We start from the raw sequence: 20,017 nt of genomic DNA, 5'->3' as shown, positions 1-20,017 counted from the left end.
ATGCTTCCTAAGAATCCTAGCAATGTAGAGCGAACATTATGCTTCCTAAGAATCCTATTAATTTTATCATTGGTCCCTTGGATGAAAGGGAGATGAGCCCCTGAGACTCAATCTTTAGGGTCTTTATTGACCAATGAATTCTTGTTGTCTTTAACGAAAGCTTTCTGACCGATGTGCCTACTATAACTGTTATTAACAAAAACATTAAGGAGATGGACCTTCTCTTTATCGAGGCTATTTTCATCATAGATTCTCAACGCACGAGTAGCAAGCGTGTTGAGAATGCCCAACTTTTGAGTAGGGAAATGATGGGAGTTGGCATGAAGACACTGCTCAGTATGTGCTTTCTTCTGAAACACTTGGTGGGAAAAAGAACCATGAGTATTCTTCGAAATGAGAACATCGAGGAAAGGAAGGCATCCATCGACTTCTTGTTCCATAGTGAATTTAATGGTGGAGGATTGAACCATACTCGTTGTTTACGCATCGACAAATGTATTCTAATGTGATTTATCTCGAAAAATATTCTCAAAAAACTTATATGAATCACAAAAGCCTAATTTCAACAAAAAATAAAATAAAAGCTTAGAGAGATTTTCTTAAAATAAATAAAAATCTGGTCATTGGAAAATTAAAATATATTAGATTAACATCACTAAACATTTGTATTAAAAATATAAAATATATAGACATAGGAAAATAACACACTTTGACACATTAAAATGTATAATATATGATTTGTATAATATATTAAAAGATTTAATTTAAAATATAAAATTATGAAAATATTAAAAAGATTGTCCTATAAATAAAAGATTTACAAAATAATTTTTTTTTAAATGGAGTTTATGAGATTTTTTTTATTTTCCCTTTCGCAGAAAATTTGAAATGAAATCTTGATTTGTGTTATTTAAATTGGTTTTTTCACTGTATATCCACACCTCAAAACCCCTAAAACACTTGGATTGTGTAGAGTTACCCTCAAGCTTGTGATTTCAATAAATTCCTTCATGATTTTAGAAAAATTAAACCTGAAAAACCTACCAAAAATTTTTCCAAAAAATTTCACTAAAAACAACCAGTTAAAAATCTACATGAAAACACTCTGGTACAGTGTGTTAGGCTTAATTATTGGCTTCAAACCTCGTGGAGTCTGGTGCTGGCTTAATCATGGGCTTCAAACCTAGTGTATAGTGAGCTTATAACACAGACGAATAAATTTAAAAAGAATTAAATTAAATAGGCAAGAGACCAAAACCAGAGTTTCATGATGAAATTAGACCAATTATTTTATTCAAACAATGGACAAATTATTTGTAAAATATGAAAAAACAAGTAAGGAACACCAGAAAAGGATGCTATGCGTCCAGGCAATCCGGAGAAGTCCAATGTCAACACTGTGTATTCTTTGGGATAACTTCGAGATCAACGGCCTGTAGGATTCGAGTCAGAATCTAGCCCTATACTGTCACTCGGTCCTATATTTATATTTGCATCAAGATTTTTACGGTGCTTAATAATTCATCTCTCAGAAAAGGAAACGATTAGGCAATCGAATCGTGTAGGTCAGATGCATGAAAAATCTGTAACTCCATGAGAAAGGAATACGCCATTTGATAGAAGTTGCAGTAATTACTCACCGAACCCTGATTCTGCTGAGAAAGACTGGACTTCAGATTCACCGAGCTGCTTACCCACCAGATTTAATTGAAGATGAAGGTGCGAATCGAACTCAGGCGGAGGGCTGATTAGAGAATTAGAGCTTGTCTTGATCGCCTCCACTGGAAGGATCGAGGCGCTTATGACGCTTAGGTCATGAATTTGATCAGGATTGCACTGTGTGAAGACATATTGGAGGAGAATGTAGGGCAAATCAGGCATTCACAAGCAATCTTTTCCTCTCAGAGAATTAGTTATCTTCGAGAAACTTCGACCGCTCATACAGAGCTTGAATATGGCTACAGAATTGATTTCTAGCCAAATGAACGAGGGATTTCAAGAAACTTCGACCGCTCATACAGAGCTTGAATATGGCTACAGAATTGATTTCTAGCCAAATGAACGAGGGATTTCAAGAAGAGGACAGAATTGAAATCCATGTTGCTGGATGCCATCTCTTACGTTTGTTTATCCATGGTGATCTTTTCCGGTTTAGTTTTTTTTTTTAAACTGTAATAAAAATGCATGAAGAATCAATAATTTCGAAAGATCAGTTACCACTACATTGAATACAAAATGAAAATTAGATTAATTAAGTTATATATAAAATGAAATCATATTGTGTTTTCCCTAGAATCGAAAAAACCTATTGCAATAGATTTAGAATTGAATGCACAAAATTATGCCATCAGTAGATCCTTGGGATATTAAGAAACAGGTTACGGCTTTCTTTTTCAGTTAAGTTGTTTGCAGTGTCGTAACGCGAATTCTTGTAGGGTTGGTGCATTCTTGTTCTCTGAGACACAAGAAGAGGGAAATTGCATTTTCTAAGATGTGGGTACGGTCGCAATAAACACTAATCTGTTAACTTTCAAGATATTTTAACTTGAACATATTTAGTGCAGGTGTTAGCAGAAATTATTGGGACATTTTTCCTGATATTTTCAGGATGTGGATCAGTCATTATTGACCAGAAAAGCGATCGTTCCGTCACTCATCTTGGTGTGTCGCTTGTATGGGGAATGGCAGTGATGATCATAATTTACGCCATAGGTCATATTTCTGTAGCTCATCTCAACCCTGCAGTGACCCTGGCCTCTGCACTTGTGCGGAGATTTCCTTGGGCTCAAGTATGTATACAATGCTTTTAGGGAAATTAATACATTGAAGGAGATGGCTGAAATTATGTTGTTCGCAGGTTTGGAATATCTCAGAATCTGATAGTCAGAGGGAGGTTAAACAATTAACCTCTCTTGGTCGTCAGATTCAAGGTATTTTTGGAATTTGCAATCTACATAAGTGAAGTATTCGGATATCTTTATGTTGATTGTACAAGTATGTATATAATTGTTTTAGGGAAATTAATACATTGAGGGAGATGGCTGAAATGATGTTGTTTGCAGATTCAGAATATCTCAGAATCTGATAGTCAGAGTGAGGTTAAACAATTAATCTCTCCGATTTTCGATTTAGGGTATTTTTGGAATTTGCAATCGACATAAGTTAAGTACTCCTGCATCTTTATGGTAATAGTACTCAGGCATCCATCTTTATGTTGATTGCAGATTACGAAAATATGACAAATTAAGAAAGAAAAAAAAATGATGAAATGTGGTTTTGTATGGGATTAAAATCACAGGTTCCAGCCTACATAGGAGCTCAAGTTATTGCAGCAAATGATGAAATGTGGTTTTGTATGGGATTAAAATCACAGGTTCCAGCCTACATAGGAGCTCAAGTTATTGCAGCAATATCTGCTGGATTTGTCCTCCGTTTGATGTTTGGAGAAGTGGCACACATAGCAGCTACAGTACCTAAAAAAAAGTTGTGGAAATGAACATCAAATAGATTCAATTGTGGAAATGAACATCATACATATTCGAAGCGTTAGAGCCCATAAAGGTTATTTTTACAGTAGCTTTTAGGTAGTGACTAAATGCATAGCATGGAAATTGGAAAATATATGTATGAAAATGTAATTTCTTTTTGGTAACAAAGAGCCATGGTGATTTTTTTTCTTGCAAAAAGAGAGAATATTGATTTCTATTTTGAGCTGGTGAAGTTTAGGGTTCAAAGGTTATTCCATGCCTATTAGAGATCCACATTCTCTTTTGAGCTAGTGAAGCTCAAGGTTCAAATGTGATTCCATGCCTATTAGATATGCACATTCTCACCATGGTTCTAGAGGGTCTTAGGAGATTTGTAGTGACATCTTAAAATTTCCAATCATTGGTTCATCTGCTTAGGAATTCATTCATTATGCTCCAAATGACCCAAGTCACTCTACTAATCGCCCTCCCCAAAGAGATTGAACAAATTCACTCCAAAGGCTACCACTGAATGGGAAAATCCCATTAGTCTGCATCTGTGTCTCCATTAGAGAGGGGAAGCCCCTTCTATATGGGCATTAGCTCATTGAGGTATTGATTGCAAACAAAAAAGACATCACACTAATCAAAGAGTAATCATAATACTACTGTACTTGGGTTCTATGAAGTTGCTTTGAGGTGGACAACGAGGTGTGTGTGTGTGATATCCCCCTGAAACTCGATTATCCAAATTATTTGTGTGAAATTCCCCTTGTAACTCAATTGTCCATATTATTTGTTCATAGAACAGAAGCAAATCTTGTTTGTAAGATCCCTCACATATTGCATCCGGGTAAAATCAATAACTAGCCATGACATTCCTAAACAAGAGTTTATTCTACCATTCCATCCATCCTTCACAATTTAACCATGGGTAGAAAGAAAATGTCTTGCTTTTCATGTCAGTAAATTAACATTAGTGAATATAAACCCTCATAAGTTGTTGTGGGTTCTATATTCCTTCATACATAAAAGTAAGCTACCGTACCACATTATACTAAAATAAAACATAAATGCTCGGGCAAGATTTTGCAAAACCAAAATCCAGATGTCTAACCAAAAAATCAGAAGTTTTCATGTCGAGTAGGAGTCTATAAGTGAATATTAGTACAAATTACCTATTGCATCCCTACATTAAGGCTGCACGTTTAGGCTTAAGACATGGCTAAATACATGTCATGGACATTAGACAACATATGTAAGAAAATGTTAATTTCTTTTCGGTAATGAAGAGGCATGGTGATTTTTTTCTTGCAAAAAAAGAGAGAATAATGATTTCTATTTTGAGTTGGTGAAGCTCAAGATTTAGAGGTGATTCCATGCCTATTAGAGATCCATATTCTCTTTTGAGCTAGTGAAGCTTAGGGGTCAAAGGTGATTCCATGCCTATTAGAGATCCACATTCTCACCATGGTTCTAGAGGGTCTCAGGAGATTTACAGTGACAACTTAAAATTTCTAATCAACCTAGATGAATAAGCAATTCCTCCATCTGCATAATAGGCAAGAAGGAAATTCACAACTTCCTCCCTCGTCTCTCTCATCTCTACAACTAAAAATGTATTGCAGTAGAAGAGAATCACCTATACCAAGTCATAATATACAATCATTCTAAGATGAGTTCTTAAAATCCTTAATATTGCCTCATACACACAACCAAGCCTACAATCACACAAAGGAGAAAACATGGACATTATTTGCTTAATATCTAGACTGCCCATGGACCTTAATTTATCCATGAAAAAATGAAATGATGAAGCACATTCTTGGAATGATCACAACCAAAATGATTCCTATCATTTGTTCAATAGCCTGAAAAACTGACACTCAATCCAATTATTTTGACGGGAGCATGCTTTCTCAGTGGTATAAAATTTCTTAGCTACAACAACTTTCTCATCTGACCTGCAGTAATTATTGCAAGGGCCAAACTCATTATGGTCTTCCTTAGTGCAGGGAACATTGAATCTAATATATTTCCAATAAGTATCATGAATCATCTCATCTTTGGGTACATCCAGGTCGGGGCCATATTTCCTAGTTTCCTGCTTAGAGCCATCATAGGGATTGCTAGTGTAGTTTTCTAGATATGGGATGAAATGAATGTGGCCCCTGCCTTGTTTTTTACCATGCATATTTCATGTTTATACTAGCCCTATTTTCCCCCTGCTTATTTATGTCATCAAAATAAATCTCCTCTGTTTCTTAAATAAATTTATCATTTTTCATATTACCATGCACTATGTTATGTAAACTATGGTGATTGATCGAAAGGTGGAAAAAATAGCCACAAGAATTACATATTGTCTAACAATAATGTATAGCATCATCCTTAGTTGTATGAACATGGGGTCCTTCATGGATCTTATTAAAGGGTAGTACTAGGACACAACAATCCTTTCGTAGATCGTTCAAATTTGATGCATGCTCGAAAGGCCCTTTGCACCCTTGGAACTTCCTTGTTTGGTGAACTGATTCGATTAAAATATCACATATTCTAGGTGCTTGGCATTTTTCAGGGCACACATGATCACTCCCACATAGATGTTTTGCATCACGATTGAGCTCATGAAAATAGTCTTTGTGATCACATGTGCTAGTACAACATTTCATGAGGCATGGAGGTTGACTAGGTTTCCATCTCCCATAGAAAAGGAGAAAATGTTGCAAGCTATATAACCTCCTCCAGGTATTCCCTTCAAATTAATATATGTAATACATGCGTCAACACATGTAATACACACACCATGTTCCACATGTAATACATACGTCGTGATCAATGCTGAGTGTTAAATAATTAATAATTAATAATTTTATATTATTTAATTTAATTAAACATTAAATAATTTTTTGGGCCCATCTCATGACCACTTGTCTAGGTTACCATAAGATCCATGGTGCATGTTTGACAAGGTGCTTGCTTCCCCTTACATGGTTTCAAATCATCCACCACCAAGGCAAGAGGAAAAAGCACATATTAATAATCTAGATGGACCTAAAGCATGGTTTCAAATCATCCACCAACAAGGCGAGAGGAAAAATAACATATTAATAATCAAGATGGACTACAAGCATGAACTAAAGAAGCATAATTAGTTATAGGTACAGGTCTAAAAAAATGTAGCCACAAATTCTGCAGGCGAGAACGAGCTAAGATTTGATTAGCGACTAAGGGGTGTGGGTAGAGGCTACACTTGCGAGAGTAAAGTTGATTGGTTAGGAACTGGGTTATTTAGTATCTAAAGCATGAGTACGAGTAATAGAGCCAATCAAGCTAGTTTTACCAGCTGATGATAAAAATCCTAGAGAAGCACCTATAGAATTCACCTACTTTTAGTTATTTTAATCAACCATATAAGAGTTATCGTTTTTATATGTTGCAGTAAAAGTACACTTCTTTTAATTATGATTCCCTATAGCCTGAGCCTAAGCCTTTCAAGTCACCTGCTTTCACTTACATTGCTTATGGTTTCTATTCTTATTTTGTTTCTATAGTCTAGTTAGGATTTCTTATTCCTATAGTGTAGAGTAGGAAATGTTTCTATAGTGTAGAATCTCTGTTGATTTTTTTTAGAATGAATTGAAGCTGGGGATGTTGACCCAAACCACTCTTGTATCTTCAGATGTCATGCCTTGTTAAGATTCTTAGTAATGGCTCCTCAAGAATCCTCTCTTTCTCGCTTTCCTAGCCGGGTGAAACTAATTATAGAGTTGGCTTGTTGGTGAGTAGATTGTTCAGCTCTGATACATTCCCATACTCAAAATATTCTCCTCTCTGTGGTGGTCTACTACTTGAACTTCTTGCTTCACCCTGAGGGTGCTGAAACCTTGATCTGGTAGTTCCTCTACCTCTTGCTGAACTTTTTCCTCTATTCCTCTGATTTTGCTTCCTCAACATCTTCTCTTCTGCCTTCAAAGCTCCTTGATAGGAATCTTCAATTGTCTTCAGACTCAGCAAGCTGATTTCATCATGTATGTCATATCTCAACCCATTTATGTATCTAGCTACCTTTTCTACATCATCCTCTGCATTTCCTGCTCTATTGCTCAGCTTATAAAACTCTTTTGTGTATTCTTTGATAGTCATTCCTTTTTGTCTCAAATTTTGTTACTATCTGAAAAGATTTAACTGATAATCTTTTGGCATAAATTTGGCTTTCAATTTACTTACCATTTTATCCTATTCTTTGATCTTGGACTTCCCTTTTCTTGCTCTAGATGTTTGTAATTCATCCCACGAGATAGCTGCATGACCCTTCAATCTGGTAACTGCAAATTTCACTTTCTTTTTGTCACAAACCTCCTCCTCATAGTCAAAATACTTGTCTAATGAACTGATCCAGTCCATCAATTCTTCTACATTGAGATTCCCTTCACACAAAGGTATTTCCACCTTTGGTCTTCCACTTGCTTTGGCCAATATCTTGATAACTTTGGAAGCTTTACTTTCATCCTCTTCTTCTTCCTCAGAAGATTTTTCTGTAGCACTGGCACTTCCTTCATCAGGTGCTTTCCTCTAAGCAGTCTCCAGCGTCTCCATCCTTGTACGCAGATTTCGGATCTCATCTAGCAGAACTGCATTTGCTACAAGTCTCCCCCGACCTATGCCTCCTTCTCTCCTCGGTGGCATGTTTATTGTAGCAAAACTTAATCTCTGTGCTCTTATACCAAAAATGACGCAGGAGGTTGATGAAAATGGGGTGGTAGTCTAGAACTAGACTATTGGTTGACTTTGTAACTAATCAGCTGTGCTTAAGCATATTTTCTACGTGTATTTCCCCCTGAGGGTCCCGCTTACCTGACCAATCATTGTCGGCCCATCATTGACTTCTCCTTTTGTTGAGAGCTTCAATCTGCACCATTGATCTCACTTCTCCAAATCCAACGGATATCACATCTTCCGCTCGTCAACCTACCGAGACAATCTACAGCATTGATGTGACTCATCTAATAGAATGGTTATCGCGCAATCATGCGTGAATTCTTGCACAAACGATATCAGGTCGAGAGTGCGCGAGAAAAGTGGTTTTCTCATGCTAAGTGTCAACCGCTAAGGTTGATTGCATGAATTTTCCAAATACCATTTACAACCTTTTGGCCGCGCGAGATACCGCTTCCCACTTATCAAATACAACCCATGTTCTTAATTCATACTTTAAGAAAGATGCTTAAGGAAAGGTTTAGTGCTTAAGCTCAAAATTAACGCTTAACACTAATTGATTGTGATTTATAAATAATATTTTTAAACAAAGAAAAATACTTGAGTAGTCTAGAACGCCAATACACAAATACGAATGAATTTCTGCACCAAGATTAACATGCAGCAACACACTTAATCATTTATTCAATAAAATGAAAATTACAGAGTCTTGGACCTCTCGACTCGATTACAACAGTTTTTCTGACCTCTGTTTCAATCTCAAACCCTATATCTCACTCAAATTCTTGCTTACTCACTCTGTTCTCGATCATCTAATCTCTCTATCATTACATTTCTTTCCCCTTTTATGAATCAAATCCTATCCTAACTGCATTGGCAACTCGATCCCTATTTTTATCAGTCTAATAATCAAATCCCTATTTCCAAGCTCTGAGACACACCTATACTAACAACTTATCTCTTAGTGTAAAAATAATACAGTGATCTAATTATTACAATAAATAAAGCAAAGATAAATTCGAGAGATCCAACCATATCTACTAAAACTGATTTTGACCACTCAGGTCAATGAAATTCATCTCTTGTTAGCCACAACATGTGAACATACAATCACATTGCTGGCTAATTCCAGATGCTCCTGCACCAGAACATCTTAAAGAGGGAATGTGCCAAACACCGGTCTTAGCTACGTTAGACTTCACAAAAACTTTTATTGTGGAATGTGATACTTTAGGAAATGGAGTTGGTGATGTTTTAATGCAAGAAGGAAGACCCATTTCTTTTGAAAGTCATCCAATCAAAAGAAAATATTTACACAAATTTATTTATGACAAGGAAATGTTGGAAATACTACATGCACTAAAGCAATGGTGACCTTAACTAATGGGAAGACACTTCAAGGTAAAAACAGATCATGATATTCTTAAATACTTTTTGGAACAAATATTATCTTTAGAAGAGCAAAAAAATGGGTGACAAAGATGTTGGGTTATGAATTTGAAATAATCTACAAAAAAGGGAAGAAAAATGTTGTTACAAATGCACTCTTAAGAAAGGATGAGGATGTGGAAGAATTTCTTTGTGTCATTTCTATTATCCAACCTGAGTGGATAATCGAAGCAAGGGATGAATGTAAGAATGATGAAAAGTTTTTGTTACTCATTCAAAATTTCCAACAAGATCCCAGTACATCTGATACATTTCGCTGGAAAAACGTTTCATTATGGTACAAAGATCGCTTATATCTTTGTAAGAATTCCCAACTCAAACAAAATATTATTTTGGAATTGCACACCTCTCCCTTAGGAGGTCACTTAGGATTTTAAAAAACTTACCATAAGATCAAAACGGATTTTTTTTTGGATTGTCTTAAATCTCGTATTCAGAAGTTGGTGGCAGAATGTTTGGTTTTCCAATAAAAAAGTTGAGACAATTAAGAACCCGAGTCTGTTACAATGTTTAGCCATTCCAGGTTAACGTTGGGAGGAGGTCACAATGGATTTTATCACAGATTTACCCAAGTTTGAAGGAAAGAGTGCCATCATGGTGGTAGTTGATAGACTTACCAAATATGCACACTTTTGGGCATTATCTCATCCTTTTAAAGCTAGTACAATTTCTATTGCATTTATAGAAACAATTCAAAAGCTTCATGGAAATCCAAAGATTATAATAAGTGACAAAGATCCCATTTTCGATGGAAATTTTTGGACGGAATTATTTTCTTGTCTTGGTACTCAATCAACTCATAGCTCATCTCATCATCCTCAATCTGATGGGAAAAATGAGATAGTGAACAAATGTTTGGAAGGATATTTTCATTGCTTTGTATCTAATAAGAAAACACAACGGGTCAAGTGGTTACCTCTAGTTGAATGGTGTTATAACACTTCCTTCCATACTATAGCAAAAATGACCCCATTTATGGAACTTTATGGATAGCATATACCATCCATCACATCATATTTAAGAAAAAATTCTAAGGTTTAAGTAGTGGAATATCACATCGAGCATCAACAACAAGTTCTCCAGCCCTTAAAGGATAACCTCACTCTAGTGCATAATTAAATGAAACAACAGGAAAGATCAACACCGCAGTGAAAGAAGTTTTGATGCAGGTGACTAGGTATTTTTACGGCAATAACCATACAAACAAATGTCTCTCAAGCAAGCTAAGAAGGATAGTAAATTATCACCCAAGTACTACAGTCCTTACAAGGTGTTGCAAAAGATTGGTACTATGGCATACAAATTAGAGTTTCCTGCACCTTCCCGAGTACACCTAGTTTTCCATGTTTCATGCTTAAAGAAGGTTATCGATGATAAGCTTCTAGTTCAAACAATGTTGCCAGAACTTGACGAAGAACGAAAAATTATATTTGAGCCTGAATCAGTCATGGAAACAGAACCTAAAAACTACGAAATCGATCAATTTCAGAGTATCTCATTAAATGGAAGAACTTACCTGCTAGAGATTCCACATGGGAGGATAAGAATTTTATACAGAAGCATCCAAAACTACTTAAGCATTGAGGACAACAATTTTTTGAAGGAGAAGTTCATGTTAGGTCCCTATAATACTAGTGTATTCCCTTTATTATTATTATTATTGTACCCATGTAGCCCCCATATTGTTATTGTTGTGCCCCATAGAAGCCCATTATTTTTATTGTTGTGCCCTTACATTATTGTTGTTATGTAGGCTCTGATTATAATGTGACCCTTAGAATACTATATATACAAAGGAGGTCTTTTCATTTGTATCATTTGAGAATTGTTTATTTATGTAATGTAGAGGAGGTTTGCCCCTCGAAGAGGATAATTTTTAAGTCGTTGATCTATCTGTTTGTGAGCTGGTTGCATAACACATTCAAGAAATTCAGAGGCATGTTGCCTTCACCCTTCATCTAACAAATGATGATCAACAATAAATAGGGAATCCAGACATTTGTTGCCTCCACCCTTCAACTAATTAATAACAATTGACCAAGTTTAGGGATTCCTTAGACTTACAACCTCCACTCTCTCTAGCCATCCAAAAACACACCATAGAAAATTTTAGGGGCTAATATTTTTAGGTGGGCTAATCTTCCATGATTTTTCCATAAAAAATATTCGTCAATCTCCATTTTTTATAAAAAGTAATTCGCCAAAATTTTACAATATAAAATTATTTTACCTTAAAAATCGCCAACGTTATATAGAGAGTATATATAAAATGATTATGAATTTGAATAATTTTACAAATACATCAACAAACATTTTATAGTTTGCATCGTATGGACTAGTGATATTCGCCAATGTTTTTAAAATTCAATATATTTTTCCATCCTTAAAATTTTCCTTGACACACCCACATACTCCATGGAGTGCAGAGGTCTCACCTCCACCCTAGCAGCATGCAACAAAATGGTTCCACCGAATTAAGGGAATTCATAACCCATTGTTAAATGATAAGAAATGGGGACTTTCAGAGTTTCCTTTACTAAGAAACCAAGGGATAAACCTTTACCCTAGGCTATCAAGGGAATCCAGAGAATTCCATATCCACCCTCCAGCTCCTTAGGCATATGGATATTTACCCCCACATGAAGGAGAACACCTCTAGTGCTCCTATTGATTCACCGAAGGATGATGTAACCTTGACAATAAAGGAAGAACTTAGACTCCTCCCAACACTTAAACTTGTTATTGTTTACCAAGAATAACAACATTCTAATTTTTTATTGTTCCTTACAATCGATCTCCCTCTACTCTTTTCTCACTGTGCATGCATTACACTTTGCGCTGATCCTTTTCTACTACTCTCGAGTCTCCCTATTTTCTTTCGTCATTGAAGAAAACTAAGTTTTTTCCTATCTGCCACTGCTCTCCCTCGTTTTTCCCTCACTGAGCAAAATTGAGGTTTTTCTTCTTCTCTGTCACTGCTCTCCCTCCTTTTCTTCATGCCTTGTGTCCTGGTTGCCTTGGTACATTTTCCCAATCCAACACGAGCTTTGTCCATTGCCTATAGTTCATAAATTTACAGCAACCATCTCTGCAACATACCATTCCAGAGCATTTAAAGCTCAACAACTACCCTTCAATGGTTGTCCAAACTGTCCAGTTTTCTTTCTGCAACAAGCAAGTTGAATTTCCCAACCAATTGACATCCCTCAATCCCTTTTTGGAATCCTTGTCCCTTACTTAGCCTTTTTAACGTGAAATGTAATTGCAATCATATATTTACATGGAAAAATCCAGCCGTCAATAGGTTGGGTTGTTACACAAGCAAAGAATAAAAAGGCTATAATTATGAAATTGGACTTACACAAGGAATATGATGTGTTGATTGGTCATATTTTAACTTTATTCTCACGAAAATTGGCTTTTTGTTGATAATATTGAATGGATAATGGTTTGTGTGTCCTCTGCAATTTTTTTCAGTATTAATCAATGGTTACCCATCGATTTTTTTTCCAGCTCGCAGAGGACTTCGTCAGGGGTGCTCCTTGTCCCCTTTATTATTCATCTTAGTTATGGATGGGATGAGTCTGAAGATAAAGGAGGCACAATTACAAAGGTTATTCCGTGGGTTACAGGTATCTCAATCTGTCTCTGTTGCACATCTTTTTTGTTGTTGATGATGTATTAACATTTGGACAGGTATCTTGGGAGTAGTGGAATACTTTTCATCACATACTCGTTATATTTAGAGGTACATTTGGTTTGATAATAAACGAGAATAAATCCTTATTGCTTCATTCCTCTGATGATTTGAAGGTCATTTGTCATATTTCCACATTTTTCAATGTTGAGGTCTCACATATTGATGATTGTATTACATATTTGGGTTTCATATTGAAACCCAACAAATATAGGATCTCTGACTAGGGACAGTTACTGGAAAAGTTTCAAAAACGACTTTCTCTTTGGACTCACTATTGGCTTTCTCTGGGAGGTCGGTACATCTTAATTCAATTTGTATTACAACATCTGTCTGTATACTGGATGCATTATTTTTGTCTTGCTTCATATGTTATTAACAAAATTAAAGCGATCATGGCGTGCTTTCTTTGGTTTGGAAATAAGGGACACAAGAAATATCACCTAGTTAATTTTAATGCCATAACAAAAGGAAAAGATGTTGGATGATGGGGTATCACGAATTTGAAGAAATTTGGTTGGGATTTACTAACAAAATCTCTATGGAGGGACATTTTTGTTAAAGGTTTTTGGCAAGATATTATCACAAAAAATATTTGAAAGGAAGATCCTTCATAGAATGGTGCAAAATGGGTGTGATTGGGGTAAGATATGGCTCCTATATTTGGAAGAGCTTATTCAAGGTCAAAAAATGGTTTCCCAGTAAGATGCACCAGTCCTTTGGTAGGGGAAAAAAATATTGATTGGTTTTGAATCCATTATGGGTGTAAGTCCCTCATATAATTTTAATCTTAGCCTCATAAATGCTCTTCACACAAGACGCATATTCTTCCTGGATCAACCAATCAGGTGATGGCAGATGGATCTTCCATACCCGGTGTGGAAGAGTGCAGATGAGATCAGATTTTTGGGAGGGAATGCAAGATCTTGGAAATGCATCGTATAAGAGTTCTAGTTGGTTGGTTTCATGAAGAAGGCTTCAGGTGACTCTTTAGCTTGGAATGGTGTTATGAAAAAGGGTTTGGTGGTGGTTTCTGATATTTGCCACTATATTCTTGTAGTGTCAACCCCTTAACAAACTTGTGTTAGTACAAGAAAGCTTGGAGGTGGAATGTTCCTTTGAAGTTGATCATCTTCTGCTAGCTAGTTTGGAAAAACAAAATCCTTACCTGGGACAGCATCTATAAAAGTGGATATCAGGGCCCAGGTTGGTGTGTATTTTGTCGCATGGAATAGGAAAGTGTCATGCACCTATTCATTTAGCGCCCCTTGTCTGTTGACGGTTTGGGCACACATTTTAAATTGTGTTCAGATTCTATAGATGGGTACCTTTGATTCTATGGAAATTTTCTACTGGCCGTGGTTTAGTAGGAGAGGAAAACATAATGTTCTTTCATTGTATTTCCTGGGAGATTTGGTGAGCAAGAAACTTAGCGATTTTTGAAGATAGGCCTCTTAATTTCTTCAGAATTTGCTGTAATAATTTGGCTTGGTTGTCGACTGGGGCCGATAAAATTTCGAGTATTTTGTGTCCTCAAATGCAGGCGATCTTCCCAACCAATTTCTTTAATGGCGCAACCCAGGACGGTAGGCGTGGTTGTGGGGAATGGCCGAGGATTAATCCTCTAATACATTTTCTTTTTTTTATGGTATGGAGGTATGGGATTGAACTCCAAGGAAGAACTAATAGCTATTTGGGGTTTGTTGATTTTTGCTAAGTGCTTACGACACATAATATTTTTGTGTATAGGGATTCTAGTTCTACCGTTGATGTAATAGATGGGAGGTCCTCCCTTTCAACTCCTTCCTTGGTTGGCTGGATGGAGCGTATTGAGTTCCTCAAGTAGTCTTTTGTGCACATCACATTCTTACATGTGTATAGGGAGCTCAACATGGTGGCAGTCAGATTATCAAAGCGTGGTTTGGTTGTTGAAACATGCTCTATACATTACCCTTTTTTTGTTGATGGAAAGAAGGTGGCTAAAGGAATTTTTTGAATTATAATAATTATGTTTTCAGGTTGTTCAAGTGGTCTACAGAATTGACTTCTAGCCAAATGAATGAGAGATTTCAAGAAAATGTTCCTGATAAAGAAAAAGTATGTTTGAAAGACATGGAAGAGGGCAGAATTGAAGGTCATGGGTCATGCATGCCATCTCTTACGTTTGTTCGGAAGGTAAGATTCTTGTTGCAGAATTGAGGCAAACCCAGATTCAGACTTTCTTTTTCATTTAAGTTGTTTGCAGTGTTGTACCGCGAATTCTTGTAGGGTTGGTGAATTCTTGTTCTCTTACACATAAGAAGAGGGAAATTGCATTTTCTGAGACGTGGGTACTGTCGCAATAAACACTAATCTGTTAACTTTCAAGATATTTGAACTTGAACATATTTAGTGCAGGTGTTAGCAGAAATTATTGGGACATTTTTCCTGATATTTTCAGGATGTGGATCAGTCGTTATTGATCAGAAAAGCGATCATTCCATCACTCATCTGGGTGTATCGCTTGTTTGGGGAATGGCAGTAATGATCATAATTTATGCCATAGGTCATATTTCTGGAGCTCATCTCAACCCTGCAGTGACTCTGGCCTCTGCACTTGTGCGAAGATTTCCTTGGGCTCAAGTATGTATACCATTGTTTTAGGCAAATTAACATATTGACGGAGATTGTTAAACTTATGTTAATTGTAGATTTTGGAATATTTGAGAATTTGAGAATCAAAGGGATGTTAAGTAATCAGTTTTTGATGGTAGATTTTGGAATATTTGAGCACTTGAGAGTCACAGGGATGTTAAGTAATCATTTTTTTTTTATCGTCAGATTCAGAGTATTTTTGAAATTCAACAATAACATAAATATAATACTAAACATCTTTATGTTGATTGCATATTTTTTGAATTTGACATATTCTTGAAATCTGCAATCAACATAAGTTCAACCCTCAGAACACTAGATATCTTTATGCTGATTTCAGATTCTTTGAATCTGACATATTCATGATTGCAGATTGTGCGAAGATTTCCTTGGGTTCAAGTATTTATACAATTGTTTTATGCAAATTAACATATTGACAGAGATTGTTAAACTTATGTTGATTGTAGATTTTAGAATATTTGAGAGTCACAGGGATGTTAATTAATCAAATTTTTTTTTAATAACCAGATTCAGAGTATTTCCGAGTATTTTTGAAATTCAACAATAATATAATTTAGCACTAGACATCTTTATGTTCATTGCATATTTTTTGAATTTGACATATTTTTGAAATCTGCAATCAACATAAGTTCAACGCTCACACTAGATATCTTTATGTTGATTTCAGATTCTTTGAATTTGACATATTCCCGAAATCTGCAATTGACAGACGTTTAACACTCCGGGATGGTTATGTTGATTACAGATTCCAGAAATATAACAAATGAAAAAAAAAAAAAATTGAAATATGGTTTTGTATGGGATTAAAATCACAGGTTCCAGGCTACATAGGAGCTCAAATTTTTGCATCAATATCTGCTGGATTTGTCGTCCGTTTGATGTTTGGAGAAGTGGCACACATAGCAGCCACAGTACCTACGGGCTCAGACATGCCGTCCTTCGTTCTAGAAATACTTATCACGTTTTTCTTAATGTTTGTGGTTTCTGCTGTCTCTACTGATACCAAAGCGGTATCTATTTCTGACTACCCTCGATTTCTTGACCTTTTTATATCCATTTAATAAGGATGAGATATGCTTGCACATGCCATTAAATTTCTTATTACAGTAACTGCGAATTTCCAATGGAACAGATAGGAGAGTTGGCAGGACTGGCAGTTGGAACAACGATTGCAATGAATGTAATCATAGCTGGGTATTTGTTCTCTGCCCTCATGATTCTTATCTGCTTTGGCAATATTTACTGGAAGAACCACCATTAATAATGCCATATCAGTACTAACAAGTGCAGAGTTAACATGATATTTATTATTTGTCCAGACCAATTTCAGGAGCTTCAATGAATCCTGAAAGGACAATAGGCTCTGCGGTGGCTGGCAACAAATATACAAGCATTTGGATATACATGGTTGCACCTGTAATCGGTGCTGTAATGGGTGCATTGTGTTATAACATGATTCGCTTGACTGATAAGCCAGTGCGAGAAATTGAAAAGAGTGGGTCCTTCCAGAGGAGCTTGCGCTCCAGAAACCCAAAATAACTAACTCGCATGAATCTTTCATTTCCATTAGCGGCTTGCTGCAGTCGAATTGGAGAGAGAATGGAGACGAGGAGTTGTAATTGGCAACAATTTGGTTTCCTTATATGTTCATGCATCATATGTGGCAAACTTATGTATCTATATATTAAGTATATAAGTTTTGTTTTACAATTAATTTTTATAAGAGAATATTTCAATCATGTATGATAATAAAAAAAATTAAATAATCAGAGGGAATCTTTCATATTTACTTAAAAATAATGGAGTTGTCTATAATGCGACTTTTTGAGATTCCGGTGACGGAATCCGGCGGAAGAAATTGAGATGAAATCATGATTTGTTGCAGTTAAAATGGTTTTTTAACTGCATATTCGGATTCAGCACCCTGAAAAACCCCTGGGACGGTTTCATTGTGCAGAAATTAGCTATCAAACTTGGATTCCAATAAATTACTGCCGGATTTTCACCGGAAAAAATCGCCGGAAAAGCTTTCAAAAAGTCGCGTTAAAGACTACTGCAAAAATAATCTCTTAAGTCATTTATTAGCATCTAGTACTTCATAACACATGAAACCATTCATATAAAGACAAACATTATTTTACAATAATACTAAAATTACAAACTCTTACGTCATTTATTAGCATCTAGTTCTTCATAACACATATGAAACCATTCATATAAAGACAAATATTATTTTACAATAATACTAAAATTACAATCTTTAGTTCTTCATAACACATATGAAACCATTCATATAAAGACAAATATTATTTTACAATAATACTAAAACTACAATCTTTAGTGTGGTCGTTGTCATATAAAAATAAAGCAGAGCGGTTGCAAGAGCACTAGAGATGGCAAGTGAGATAGCTAGGTGTGTGTAATGGCTAAGTATGTGTGAAGGTTACACTTGTGTAAATTTCGCAGCTTTATTCCAATGATTTAATAAGTTGTAGAAGTTGCAGTTTCATGAATGAAGTAATGGAAAAGCAAGTAGTTAATGCTACAAAATTTTAACCTAGTTACTTATATAATCAATAATTCAAATTAGTTTAAAATTTTCAGAATCAAACTAGAAACATTAGAAGTAGAACAAAAGCAAATTCCATCGAACCAAAGACATTAGTAGCAAAATAAAAGCAAACTTTGTGAAGAAATGAAGTTGTGAAAGCTTACCCACATAGGAGCACTGCAGACGATGCAATAAACACCATATGTTAGGTTATGAAGCGGTATTTTCTAGGGAACAAAAACAAGAGCGAAGAAACACACTATTGTGGGAAATACCATAGGGAAACAAGGGAGGGAAAGACCATAGGACAATAAGGGAAGAAGGAGATTTTGTTACCTGATCAAAAATCCAACCCTGGGAGTGTACACAATGTACTTGGCCATTTTTCATCAAAGCATGATCAATCGGCCATAAAAAATGTCTCTAACATGGGAAATTATATGGAAAAGAGTTAGACAGGGCTTGGGAATTTTTACTCTTTACATAGACAGTGAGGAAACAATGAAACACTTATTGGCAAAGTGCCTATATGCTAAGCACATTTGGTCTAAGTCTAAAGTAGAGGTTCTAACCCAAGTTGAGAATGGATAGACAAGTAAAACAATGGAGGATTGTTTAAAGTGTTGGATGATAAAAAAGGAACCAAAAGAATGGAGAGAAATACCTTGCTTGTCTATATGGGGACTTTAGATGGCAAGGAAATCCATGATCTATGAAGATAAGTTTACTCTGCCTATTCAATGCTTTTCAAGGTTCTACAAATCAAGGCCACTGCTTTAGCTTGTTGGATGCCTAGAAGTAAGAGAGAAAAGATGACATTTCCTTGGATCTAGACACTAATAAAACTTAGGCACATAGCTTCTTTGATGGAGAAAGCTTCTTTGATGGAGAAAGATAGGACCCATAAAATTACACTAGCAGTAGGGGAATATTGGGAGACATTCAAATAATAGTGCAAAATTTTTGGCTTTAGAATTCTTCTCAAAAAAGCTGTGGAAATGAACATCAAACATATTCAACTATGGAAATGAACATCAAATATATTCAAAGATTTAGAGCCCATAAAAGTTATTTTTCCAATAGCTTTTAAGTGGTGACTAAATGCATAGCATGGACATTGGAAAATATATGTATGAAAATTTAATTTATTTTCGGTCACAAAGAGCCATGGTGATTTTTTTTCTTGCAAAAAGAGAGGGAATATTGATTTCTATTTTGAGCTAGTGAATTTTAGGGTTCAAAGGTGATTCCATGCCTATTAGAGATCCACATTCTCTTTTGAGCTAGTGAAGCTCAAGGTTCAAAGGTGATTCCATGCTTATTAGATATTCACATTCTCACCATGGTTCTAGAGGGTCTCAGGAGATTTGCAGTGACATCTTAAAATTTCTAATCATCGGTTCACCTGCTTAGGAATTCATTCATTATGTTCCAAATGACCCAAGTCACTCTACTAATCACCCTCCCCAAAAGGATTGA

The 20,017-nt window shown here is 35.7% G+C and overlaps 2 protein-coding genes across 2 annotated transcripts; both read left to right on the top strand.

Annotated features, from left to right (window-relative positions):
- Positions 1-2,030: 2,030 nt before the first annotated feature.
- LOC149230046 (aquaporin NIP1-1-like) lies at positions 2,031-3,496 on the top strand. Its single transcript, XM_089381189.1, has 3 exons — positions 2,031-2,121; positions 2,608-2,789; positions 3,299-3,496. Exons 1-3 carry the CDS (start codon positions 2,031-2,033, stop codon positions 3,494-3,496), a joined length of 471 nt encoding a protein of 156 aa, XP_089237315.1.
- Positions 3,497-15,376: 11,880 nt separating this feature from the next.
- LOC149230045 (aquaporin NIP1-1-like) lies at positions 15,377-17,526 on the top strand. Its single transcript, XM_089381188.1, has 5 exons — positions 15,377-15,507; positions 15,730-15,954; positions 16,803-16,997; positions 17,120-17,181; positions 17,307-17,526. Exons 1-5 carry the CDS (start codon positions 15,388-15,390, stop codon positions 17,524-17,526), a joined length of 822 nt encoding a protein of 273 aa, XP_089237314.1. The 5' UTR covers positions 15,377-15,387.
- Positions 17,527-20,017: the final 2,491 nt, after the last annotated feature.

This window comes from Pinus tabuliformis, chromosome J, assembly GCF_031772625.1.
Source record: "Pinus tabuliformis cultivar Carrire ecotype Pingquan chromosome J, CPIR1, whole genome shotgun sequence".
NCBI lineage: Eukaryota > Viridiplantae > Streptophyta > Pinopsida > Pinales > Pinaceae > Pinus > Pinus tabuliformis.
The sequence above is the reverse complement of the archived record's forward strand: the minus strand, read 5'-3'. Positions and strand labels throughout refer to the sequence as shown.